General features: G+C 35.1%; 2 protein-coding genes across 8 annotated transcripts in view; one reads left to right on the top strand and one right to left on the bottom strand.

Annotated features, from left to right (window-relative positions):
* B3GALNT2 (beta-1,3-N-acetylgalactosaminyltransferase 2) overlaps positions 1-7,567 on the top strand; it is a 31,199-nt gene extending 23,632 nt beyond the window's left edge. For 2 of the 4 annotated variants that reach the window (XM_034428309.2, XM_034428308.3), the window contains 5 exons: positions 118-301; positions 877-1,002; positions 1,604-1,763; positions 3,256-3,312; positions 5,195-7,567. In XM_034428309.2, the coding sequence (XP_034284200.1) occupies positions 118-301; positions 877-1,002; positions 1,604-1,763; positions 3,256-3,312; positions 5,195-5,329 (662 nt within the window). In that variant the 3' untranslated portion in view covers positions 5,330-7,567. The remainder of the gene's footprint in view (positions 1-117; positions 302-876; positions 1,003-1,603; positions 1,764-3,255; positions 3,313-5,194) is intronic. The other 2 variants (XM_087882965.1, XM_034428307.3) reach the window with 1 other exon arrangement.
* The window catches only part of TBCE (tubulin folding cofactor E), a 30,138-nt gene continuing 23,253 nt past the window's right edge, over positions 5,671-12,555 (bottom strand). For 2 of the 4 annotated variants that reach the window (XM_087882964.1, XM_087882963.1), the window contains exons 14-17: positions 9,138-9,206; positions 8,019-8,088; positions 6,824-6,915; positions 5,671-6,570 (exon numbers count right to left, since the gene is read on the bottom strand). In XM_087882964.1, coding sequence (XP_087739090.1) covers positions 6,867-6,915; positions 8,019-8,088; positions 9,138-9,206 — 188 coding nt within the window. In that variant the 3' untranslated portion in view covers positions 5,671-6,570; positions 6,824-6,866. The remainder of the gene's footprint in view (positions 6,571-6,823; positions 6,916-8,018; positions 8,089-9,137; positions 9,207-12,555) is intronic. The other 2 variants (XM_060692366.2, XM_034428306.3) reach the window with 1 other exon arrangement.

The raw sequence follows: 12,555 nt of genomic DNA, 5'->3' as shown, positions 1-12,555 counted from the left end.
TGCACAAGGATATATGTAACATCGGATGTAGCTCAAAGTAAGCATATTAAAAACCCTTCAGTGTAAGGACAGTAGAAGATTGTAATGTGAGATAACCTTTTCTTGCTTCTATTTCAGAAGGTGAGATACTTTTACAAACCCTGCAGAGTCGCTCTGAAAGATTCCTAAACCATATGAACAAACTAGAAAAGGAGGATGTCTTACTGAAGGAAGAAAGCAACATTTATGACGATATAGTTTTTGTTGATGTTATTGATACTTACAGAAACGTTCCAGCCAAATTACTGAATTTCTATCGATGGTAAGCTGGAATGTGAGATGGTGATATCATATGGGTTTTGCTTGTTGATTTGTTATAAAATTAACACGAGGACACTGAATACAGATAGTCCTTGACTTAGGAGCATAATTGAGCCTGCAAGTTTGATTGTAGGTTGTGATGGTTCAATGGGTCATCACATGACCGTGACTGATTTATCACCTTTTTTGCAGTTGTCATTAAGCAAATGTGATGGTCATAAAGCAAACACAGCAGTTGTTGTTCAACAAAGACAACTGCTATTAAATGAACCCATTGTTCACTATGGGGTGCTTTTTTTCGCTGGAAACTAATAAATGCCATTTTCTGGCAAAAATGTTGTAAATCAGATTCCTTTTCTTTGCACCTTTATTTAATGTAGCCTTCAAGGGTAAGAATGAGATATTCTACGATGTGCTGGGTCACCGTTTAATATATTCTTAGAATAAGATTATTGTTTTATTTGCTATTATGGTTTAATTAAAACTTGATTAGAGTACTTGCCATTCATGACAGATAAAGGTGCATATTGACAAATACTTTTCCAGATGATGATAACCCTGATAATTTTGATATAGGACTGTAGAAGCTGCAAGTTTTGATGTCCTGCTGAAGACAGATGATGACTGCTACATAGATTTAGAGGCAATATTTAACAGAATAAAGCTTAAAAACCTGGGCAGACCAAATATCTGGTGGGGAAAGTGAGTATTGTTTTCTAATATATTGTGTTATTTATACAGTTAGTGTAAATAATTTCATAGTAATCAAAATAGATTTGCTGCAGTTAACGTGAGTTGACTGTTAAAAGAAAGAAGAAAAGATCTTTTTAATAGAAAAAACATTTTAAAAACTGGTTTTTTGTTAATGTTCTTTTCTGTAAAACACTATTGAGAAGACATCAAACAATGATTAAAACGGATCTAAGAAACTTGTTTCAAAATGTCTTGCTTCATTGACCAAAATTGAGTTATTTTCATTGGTTCTGCGTGTCCATCTGTAGAGTCAAGTCCTTAAGATAGCAAGAAGTATGCAACCTCTCAAAGCCATGAAATGAGTTTGGGTTCTTCTGTTACTTTAAGCCTCTTGATGAATTTTTAAAGGGATCTACTTATCCACCCTATAATAAGAGACCAAAAGACAAGCTGGGGAATAAGCATGTTACTTCTAAGGAAATGGACAAGAAAATTAAAATGTCTGTTAGACAGTGCTAGAGAGAGAGAGAGCTTAGGAAAGCAATTGCTCAGATAAGTTAGAGAAGTATTTATTAATTTTTGTATCAAAATTACAACATTTTGGCTTAAGTTTCAGATTAAATTGGGCAGTTGATCGGACTGGGAAGTGGCAAGAATTAGAGTACCCAAGTCCTGCATACCCAGCCTTTGCTTGTGGGTCTGGTTATGTTATTTCCAAAGATGTTGTAGAATGGCTAGCAAGCAATTCTGAAAGACTCAAAATATATCAGGTAAGTCTTTTGATAGGAGGGGAGGGCATGATTAGAGCAAAGTGGGATTCTACCTTGAAGAAATTGGATCACTAATAAAAAACTGATACTGAAAATAAATAGTCCTTCAAGATTATTTGTGCAAATTCATATACAGGTAATTCTCAAGTTGCAAATGTAATGGAGCCTGCCAATTACATTTGTAAGTCGATGATTTCTAGGAGTGAATCTCGTTACCTGAACGTGATCACTCCCTGCTTTTGCCCATTCATTTGCTAATCAAATGCGAGGGTCATTAACTGCATGAGGTATCTCAGGGTGGGGAAGGCCATGGGGGGCTAGTGATGGGACAGGCTACCCAAGGCCTCCCCCACCCACTGAGATACCTTATGCTTCCCCCCTCCCATCCTGCTGCACTGGACTCGCCTTGCAAAGATCTCTCTCCTTTCTGTCGCGGTTTCTTTGTCTCTAAGGGAGAGGAGAACAGGACGATTTCCCTTCCTGCGTCCAGTCAGCTTGCAAATGCTTTTTATGCCAACAGTGAAAGGTTCTGGGGGTCGTGATCTCATGCGGCTTCAGGCACTCATCTGCTTTTGCAGAGAATGGGTGCCTGAAGGCACGCAAGATCACAGCCCCCAGAACCTTTCACTCTTGTCCAGCGTGGGAGGGGGAAGCAGTTGTGAGGAGTCAGGAGGAATAGGGTGAATGTTGCAGTGCTTCTGTGGTATGGGTGAACAACTGCCATGGTGCTGCAACATGTGTAATTTTGGGACTGTGTCATAAATACTTGGGGTTATCGCATCGCTTCGAGCAGTCACTAAGTGAACTGTCATAACTCGAGGATTACCTGTACTTTCTCTCTTTTATAAACTATACGTAATGGAAACATTTGCACATTGGTAGATAGATGAATGATTGCTATACATAGAATTCTGATTGGACAGAATTTTCATACTGCATTAGACCAGTGTTTTATCAACCTCACTAACTTTTGGATGTTTGGACTTCAACTTCCAGAATTACCCCAGGCAGCAGGATGGCTGGAGAGATTCTGGAAGTTGAAGTCCTCCCTTCATGAAAGTTGCTGAGGTTGAGAAATATTGCAATAGACAATCTTGACTTACCCCCTTGCAAAAAGCTATGCAAGATCAGGCCTGATTAATACAGATATGAGATCATAGGAAGGGCTGGAGAATTGAAAAAACCCAGAAGATGACAATGGCAAACCAGTTCCATTTTGTTGCCAAAACAAAAAACCAGAGGTAAATTGGAAACCTGCTATGACTTGTGGAAGCCCATGTCTTTATGAAAGTGCTTAAGTTCTTCATTATGCTTGTTTTGGTATAAAGTTGTGAGGCATCTGTAACCTAAACAAACATTGCCAACATAAGTGTTTAAGACAAGGCAAACTTTATTTTGTGAGGCATGCGCCTTCTACAGCAAGTTTCAGTATTCTGAATTTGGTTATTTACTACACTCCTTGTTTTGGTTCTGACTTAATTTATACACTTAGGGTGAAGATGTGAGCATGGGTATTTGGATGGCAGCCATTGGGCCAAAAAGATACCAGGTATGTGTTACTGTCAGATGAAATTTCTGAATAATTCTGTATGAATAATAGTAACTTTTACAGGCCCCTAGTGCACTCCAAGATTTAAAAATTATCCTGAAATCAATTTTGTGGACTTCTGAAATATATATTCAAGGATGAGGAGGAATCATAAAAGCCCCAAGAAGTGATTTTTCAGAGCTACTGACCTATGCTTATAAAATTTGTAAGTTTTATCAACTAGGCATTGATAAATACTTCGGATAATTTTGTCTTACTACCTAGAAGTGACTCCCAGTGATTAATCAAATAAAAATATAGATTTAAGGCAGAATTCAGCTCTTTCCAAACCAGTTGTTTTTCCCTCCCCTCTCATGGCAAATTGCTTTGAAATGTGAGTGGATTCAACAATTTGTAATACAGTAATGAAGAAACAAAAGAAAGAAATCTGCCTAATTCCTTTGCTTTTTTAAGGCAATTAAAAAATAAAGAAACATACAAATAAGTTCATATTATAAAATGATTAAAGACCATTAAACAATTAAATTACTTGGTTTCTTCCTTACCTCTGTTAATTTGCTGTTGGAAATAAGCGTAGATTTGTCTGTCAAATGTTTTATAATAGTCCATTTAGTTATATTCCATGTTGGAAATACCCTTAACAGTATGTGGGCAAATTCTGTTTGCTAAATTTATATTAAGAATGCAGATGAGAGAAATTGTTATAATTCAGTGTCTTAACTGTGAACTAGATCCAGCTTCCTGCATGCTAAAAGAAAAGGTATTCCATGAAAATACCAAAGAGAAGAAAAGTATTTAACACCTAGTATTGTTCTTAATATGGAAAACTGTACCAAGTTTGTACCAAATGAACCAAGTTTTCCAATGTCCATAATTCCACATTTAAATGATTAATTATTAGTAGAATCAGTGTAACAGCTGCTCAGTGAAGGCATACTTCAAACTACTTAATTTTTATATCAGTATTCATTAATTGACCTGGTCTTTTCCAACAAGAATATATATTCCTAGAATATTGAAGAGACTAGTTGATGTGTGGCAAAACTTTTAAGTATTATCTTTGAGAAAGGATAAAGTAATTTACAGATGTTATCTCCAATTGAGGGACAGTATAAATTTATGCATCAAAAGATTGCAGAAATATAATGACATTAATTGAAAACAGTGCAGTGATTAGCAGAAATTGTTAATTTGTCAAGAAAAAGCGTGTTCCAGATTATTTGATTTATTAAATAAATTAAATAAATTTGAATTTGACAATAAAGCTATAAAGTAATATATATTGGTTTCAGAAAGGGATTTAAAGATGTATATTGATTAGGTAGACCTTCCACTCTATGATATTCAGCTATTTCAACTTGGAAGCTCCCTAGGTGGCTTTAGGCCAGTCAGTTTCTTTCAGCCTAAGCAAATTATTGCCTGAAGCTCTTGAATGATTAAATACAGTACATACATAAAATTCACGTATACTACCCAAATTAGGACTTGTATCTCAAGAAGTTTATATTTATTCAGGCAACATCATATAATCTAATAAAACTAGATTTATTCTTTAACGTAATGCCCACATCCTAAGGAATTCATATGTTTTTTAAGTTTATGGAAGGACAGCACAAAAATCAATTTTAAATAAAATATTGCCTCTGCCCTTCCCTTCTTTCCTTTCTTTGAATTGTTTGCTCAACTTGTCAGTACTTGTCTAAATTAGGAAAGAGCAACGTATATAAATTTGGATTTTTGCCTACCTGTTATTTTCTTAATGTCTATAAATTACATATCCCAAGGGAACATGTATCTAAACCAAGTCCCCTAAAACTGGTTTTGAAGCTATGCCTGTATTAGTGTAGCAACATTAATAGTATATTGCTTTATTTTAAAATAGGACGATCTCTGGTTGTGTGAGAAGACTTGTGAGAGTGGTATGCTGTCCTCTCCTCAGTATTCTGCTCAGGAGCTTGCAGAGCTTTGGAGAATAAAGGAACGCTGTGGAGACCCCTGCAAATGTGGAGAAAAATGAAGGGTGGCAAACACTCTAAGGAAAACTTTAGAGAGGAAAGGAAGGGACAGCCTCAAAACAGATGTTCCATCAGTCTCCTATGTAGTCTGTTACTGGTGACAAATGTAAGAGTATGTCGCTAGCCAATTTATGCTTCTACTTCACTGGTTACATACAGTGTATGTTCATTTCAGTATGGCGGTAAATTACAGACAAGCTTCACACATTCTTTAAAGAAGTATTTTCGTGTAGATAATTTGTCTAGTGTGAAATGGCCCTTAGGGCTATATTTGCACACATATCCCCTTTTTAATAAATGGATACATTTCATTTTTGAACATACTCTTTTACGAAGCCAAATATGAATGTGAATTCTTTTATTAATATATTACAGAAGTAGATAAATTGACTTTTCATGCATTTATGTATGTATACAAGAGCAAGGGACTGAGGATAAACTGAGAAAGGCAGATACAATACTGTACATATTACATATTAAACTTGCACTTCTCTGCCCATATGCCTTGCTAGAGAAGACCCTTAACCGAGGCAGACTGCACACATGTGTTGGCTTCTAATGAATTGGGGATCAGACTGAAGTTTTAATTTCAGTCTGTATTTCAAATATGAGGGAAACAATGCCTCTTGCTGGGAATACTGATATATTATCATGTAACTTCTGTAAAGAAGGAAGTTAGATGCTGTAGTAATATATTTATCCTCTGTGTACTTTCAGCCAACATGCATATTAAATACTAGGGTCCCCATCCCCGTCCCCCCTGTTGAGTGATTTTTATGCTTTCTGGTATTCTGTGGCTATTGGGATGGGTTGGTAAAGAAATACCTCAGCTTTTAATTCTCTCAAATATGTTATTTGTATAGTAGTGAGTGGAAGGTTTGTTGAGAGTCCCACTGATTTCCGTAAGTTACTAGTGTAGCACAAATGAATTACTTTTTATTTGAAGCTGGCAAAAGCTTTCATTTTTCTCTTACAGGCATGATATTTCTTTTTTTCTTTTCTTTTTTTTTTTTTAAAAAAAACAAGAATACAAAAGCTCTACCAAACAGTGATACATTTTTATAAAAGCTTTCCCCACAATACAATTAAAAATCAGCCTAAAGTTTGTAAGCAGTGTGCAAGTTATCTTAAAATGTATCAAAAGCAGCTTTTACCATCGTACTAGAATGCAATCTTCATTTTCAATAGAGTAGAATTGCAAGGGCTTTAGGTCATTGTCCAATTCAAATTCTTTGCCTTTCATCTAGGATTTAAAGAAAATGATTCAGATAGATATTAGATTTGCACATTTTAATCTAGTATACCTTAAAAGACTAAGATGGAATATAAAGGAAAGGAAGCTAATTGATTTCAAAACAATAGTACTGCTTTTTTTATAAAGAAATCAATCATCCAACATTATAGAGTGCAATGTATTGATTTTACCAGGGTAATGAGTTGTATTATTCTGGAATGTCTCAATTCATGTACTGTTGCATTACTGAATTTGAGCTTACTTTAGAACTTTCATATGATAGTTTCAGTTCTGAGCCTGGAATTTTAAGTAGACGATACAGCAATCCTTTGACCTTCTGGATAGTCATAGAATCTACATTAAAGAGAGAATTGTTTAACTCTAGATAGATAATACTTGACGCCACAGCAACTGAAATTCTAGCAAAAGTTGATACTGAAATAGATTTGTGGGAGTTGAGCTCCTGCAGTTCCCAGGAACCAATTAGAATAATTTAATTTGACATTAAAACTGTACTCCTCCTAAGCAAAAGTTTACCAAATTATACTGTCTACTTTATATCTACAACACACTGACTGACCTAAGTGACCTTCAAAATACTATTTATGGCATTAGCTCTTTTGTACCTTAACACTATGAGTGAAGCCTTTTCCTCTACTGCATGGTATGAGGCCCCCAAATATCTATGTGCTAATTTGTCCAGATTACCATTAACCTTATGCACTTGTATTTCAAATTAACAATGTGAACGTGAAAGTGTATTTTTATAGTAAGATTTAAAGGAATAAAAATATTAAAAATTTGACCCATCTAGAGATTGGCTATGCTGGGTAATTTCCCCCTTATTTCATTTAAAGCTTTATCTGAAGGCACAGCAATAGTCCTCTATTGTCAAAAATGTACTTTAAAGTATTTTTCTATTAACTTTTTGAAAAAGCTGTATCATTTTATGCAACTTGTGATAAATGTGATTTTTATTTTGAATAAATACTTTTCAAAATACAAACATCAAAGGGTTTATGAGTATCTCATCTTTTAGTTATAATAATCCATTATACATTTTTACTAGGCATTTTACTGAAATGACCTTTACATTTCTAAACAAGATGCACATTTCCATTGACATTAAAAAAAAACAATCATGGCAGATGTTAATTTTCTATTATATTATACTAAGAATCTACATGGCGTACAAAGAAACCATCCTTATTGATGTAGAAAAGAAATCTAATTAGAATACTGTGGATTAAATTACAATAATCTATTTTTGATATATTGATTTCTCTTGTTCTGCTTCAAAACAGATATTGGTTTGCATTGTTTTTGAAGGCTCCAACATTTGCAATGACTTCAGATAGGGAAAATATCTTTAAAAGTGTTACTACCTATCTTACTGCAATATGCACACAACGACCAAAATAATTGTAACATGCAGGAAATATGAAATACAAACATACTTTCCCTTACCTGGAAGTTTCTTCTCTATGGGCTTCTGGTCAGCTTTGTCCGGGCATTTAAAAGTTAAAGCTTAAGAAAGAAGAAAAATCTGCATAAACAGAGTTCAATCTAGGATTTCTTACAGTCAAAGTATACTTAGTGAAGCCAATTGCAGAAATTAGTCAAGAGTAAAATTTCTCACGGTTTAATGAATTTATTCCAATTATCACCACACACATACACACACACACCACTCCCTACCTAACGGGGAAAGCACACATCCATTTCCATTCAAATTCTGCTGTATTGACTACAAAAACTGGAGTAAGTTAAGGTAACATTCACACACTGGTTGGCTGATAACATTTAGAACATTTAAAACAACAAATGTTAGGGTATTAGGGAATCTCACCCTTAATTCTTATGCAAGTGGCCATTTCACAGTTAAAGTTACTCATACATGATAGTTGCAACACACTTACCTTTATACAAAAGCAGGAATCAAAATACTGATTAGGTTACAAAATTAATGCATTTCCCCCCCAGCCATTCCTAGCTTACAAAGAGTACAACTGTACAAAACATCTGAAAAAGATACTTTGCAACATGCATGGGAGCTGGCAAAGGATTCTTTATCAAGCACTGAAACCATTACATTTTCCAGAAGAATTGGGGTGGTTTCAAAGGCTAATCTTTGTCAATTACAGGGGTGAAACTGGGTAATTACCTTCAAGGGATAATTTGGGCATATCCTGGTGTAATGAAGCAATTTTTAATTGCTTGTTCCTGAGGTGAGGCTCTAGTTTAGGACTGCCACTGCTGAAACACTTATGTAAAACAAGTTTTTTTTTTATGTTTGGGGAGTAATGACATTCAAGACCAGGAAAAGGGATAATTAGGTCAAACAGTTTAAGAGCCACTGGTCTATACAATCACATCACTGCTAATTAAGGCATGTCTGCTCAGAAGGAATTGCAAGTATATATGCAGAATGCAAACTAGATACAAATAATAGCTGTGGGAATACATTGTAGACATTGGAGTCATAATTTGCATTGGTGGGAAAACTTAACTAGCACAGTTTGCAGATTTCTCAGCATAGTATTATATAGATAAATTAGTATACATTTGTATCTTACTCAACAACTGATTCTTTAGAGAAAAAGGTTGTTCTCTTTCCAGCTCTCCATCTTCTGGGGCACCATAGACTGTTAAGAGGGAAAACAATAACAAAAATATATACTGAGCCAGAATTTTATAGTATAAAGAGCAAAATGCCTATAGGTTGTCAAATTTTTCAATGTTTTCCTATTGGAGCAAGTACATGTCTGCTTAAGAGTCACAAAGAAGAAAATACCTACTTCTAGTTTTGAATTCTGCTTTAAAAAATTTGTCAGGACTTCCGGTGGCTCCGCCGACTCTGAAAGACGCTCCTTTGTGAGCACCAGCCCCAGGACTCCATTAGAGCCACTAGAACAGCGAAAATCAGCTGTTTAGCGGCTTGAAAACTTTCCCTCTGGGAGAAGGGGGGAAAGAGAGCCGACGGGTGTGGGTAGAGCTCCCCAAGAGCCCCAGGTTTCTTTTTAAATCTGGGGCGTAAAGGGTGAGAGATCCCCGGGAAGCCCATCATTGCTCCGGACCTGGGACATTTCTGCTTTAAGCAGAATTAGACGTCGCGACCACCCCAGCAACTCAACTTTAAAGAAAAAAATTTGGGACTTGAAAGCTGGCAGAGCAAATACAGGAGAAACTAAAATGGCAAGTACTAAACTTTAACTCCGAAAAGTCTATCACTTCCCTCTGAATTTCTATGGGAGAAACGGAAAGTAAGATGGCGTTTGATTCTAATGGGGCGTGGAGAAGTGAAAGTTAGATACAAAGTATTATGTGGTGCTGAAAGCCCCTGTTTAAAAGAGGATTTATTTTAAAAGGAGAAGGATTTAAAAATCATTTCTAAAAAAAAAAAAAAGACTTATACTACTTAAGGATTGGAATAGTTGATCTAGTTGCTGGAAAAGTATAAAGTGAAAGTTTTATTGGGGGAAAAAAATGGCTGGTTTTTCTGAAAGTGATGAAGGCTCACCATTACATACATCAGTAAATACACAAATACTGACTGTGGATTTTTTTGAAGAAATTTTAGAATCATTTACCTCCGCGTTAGTGGAAAGAATGGAAGGGTTTTTCAAGAAGGACTTTACACAAATTCAAAACAAAGATACAAGTGAAGATACTGTATCGTTTCAGTTGCCAAACAATAATGAGTTGCTGAATGAAGAGGCGGACGAAACAATCCAGTTTAATGTGCCTTTGGAAAATGAAATGGAGGCTTTTCAAATTAAGAAGGAAAGGCAGAGAGGCTTGAAGGAGTGTTAACCAGGAAATATTGAGAGACATTTCTTCAGAGGCTTTGATACAGACAACTGGAAAATTGTCAGGAGGCATTGGGATTTCTTATATAGGAAGGAAGATTCGAAGTGGAACTTTACAATTTTTTTACAAAAATGGATTTCCAATCGCAGTTAAAGAGGTGTTTTTACTGAAAGGAATTACTTTGCGAAGAGAACAGGATTGTAAGGTTCAGCAACTTCAGTTAAAAATCCAAGAACTTATAAAAATAAAAGAAGGTGGAGGAAAAAGACTGAAGCAGAAGGTTCGCAAAAAAGTCAGGAAAAAATGGAGAAGGAAAAATTACAATCCTCTTTCTTGGGGAGGATAGTAATAGTGAAAATGAATGATTATACCTGTATTTAGAGATATGATTTGTTCTGAAAAGTTATATTATAGTGAAAATGAATGATTTACCTATATGTAGGGACATGATTTGTTTTGAAAAGTTATATTAAATAATGTTATGGTTGAATTGTTATGAATTAGTGAAGAATTTATATAAGTTTATGGGTTAAAAGAAAAATATTGTGGATGTAAAAATTATGGACAGTGTAGATCATTCAATATAAGTTTATGGGTTAGAAGAAGGATATTACTTAAACCTTTATACTTTGTTTTAAATTACATTAATATTATATTAAAGAATGCTTTGTTGAAGAATAAATATAAACTTGTGGGGTATAAGGAAAATATAAGTGGTGCAAGGGTTGAGGGAAGGTTTTTGACAATATTTTATATAGATATTAAATAGTGAAGATGTTATTTGATTATACGTAGTGGATTTGTAGAGAATAAGATGAATAAGTTATGTAAAGCTATTAAGCAAGGAATGTTTTCAGGAAGAATTAATATAAGTTTATGGGGTAAAAAGTAAAAATAAGGTTTTTACAATATATTTTATTTGCGATTGGTTAAAATATTTTGTTAAGGTGTTAATATATGTAAGGGTTGGAGATCTGATGGTTAACTGTAACTGGGCTTTGACTGTGTAATGCTGGAAGAAAGAAGACTTGCTTATTATTGAAGAACGGACAAGAACGAAGGTAGATTGATTACTTTCAAGCAATAATTGGTTTAAATAGTTATATTTAGATATGAACAAGGGGAGTTAAAGTGCAAGAGGGAGATAAATCTATAGATAGTTAGCTTATGTTTTTTTTATGTTTGTTAAATGCTATACCCTGTATTTGCTCTGGGAAGTCTGGGGGTGGGGGTGGGGTGGGAGGGTTGGGGCAAGAGGAGAGGGGGGGAAAATATGTGTAAACTTTTTAAAAAACTTTTCAATAAAAAAAAAATTGTTAGAAACATTCAGGAAATCCAACTACATATTTCTTTTCAATTAAACCAGCCAGCACAAATGTCTCAGAAAATGAAGGATGTTACATACTGTAATTTACATTTTTCAATATTTGCTTGTAGGAGACTTACTGATTTTAAATCAGAAGACATGTCCTTCGAGATGGTTAGTAATTTAACACATTCCTCCAATTCACCCAGAATAGATGTTAAGACTAAAGTTATACAGTATGCAAAATGGAAAGGTCTTTGTTTCAAACCAGAAATGAACATAGTTTTCTAAAAGCTCTCTTGAACCATTTTAGGTCGGTCTTGGAGTGGCAGAAACAAAACCTAGCACTGATGATTGTCTGGATTGTTTTCCAGGTCATAGTTGTCCTAAAGGCACTTTTGTTTTCTTCAAAAGGCAACTGGTCTGTTTTTTCTTTGAGGAAGAAGAAAATGCTTTATTTCTCATCCAAGAACCTTCATCAATTTGATGGGGGGGGGAATGATAGGATAGGTGGTGGTGGAAGAACTGTATTTATTTGCAGTCATCTGGTCTTTAGCACTTTCTGAGAGCTGTTGAGGCCACTTGGGGGTTTATCTGTGTCAGATATCTGAATCAGGGTGCAATTGGCTGTGGAATCTTTGGAACTGCTGCAAAGACTGTGTTGTAAACTGGAGATAAGTGGTGTCTTATCCCCCTCTGTTGAGTGAGGGGTGTTCAATTCTAGCCTACATGGATTCTTTTACCCCTCTTTCAAATCAATGGTCCTCTGTAACCCTAAAATTGGTATTGAAACATCTGCAAGAAATCAACTAAGCTCGAGAGCACCAACAACCCCTGAGCTCAACCCTGAGCTACAAATATTTTTCTTCATTAGAAAC

This window comes from Pantherophis guttatus, chromosome 1, assembly GCF_059756535.1.
Source record: "Pantherophis guttatus breed Tessera chromosome 1, ASM5975653v1, whole genome shotgun sequence".
Classification (NCBI taxonomy): Eukaryota; Metazoa; Chordata; class Lepidosauria; order Squamata; family Colubridae; genus Pantherophis; species Pantherophis guttatus.
The sequence above is the reverse complement of the archived record's forward strand: the minus strand, read 5'-3'. Positions and strand labels throughout refer to the sequence as shown.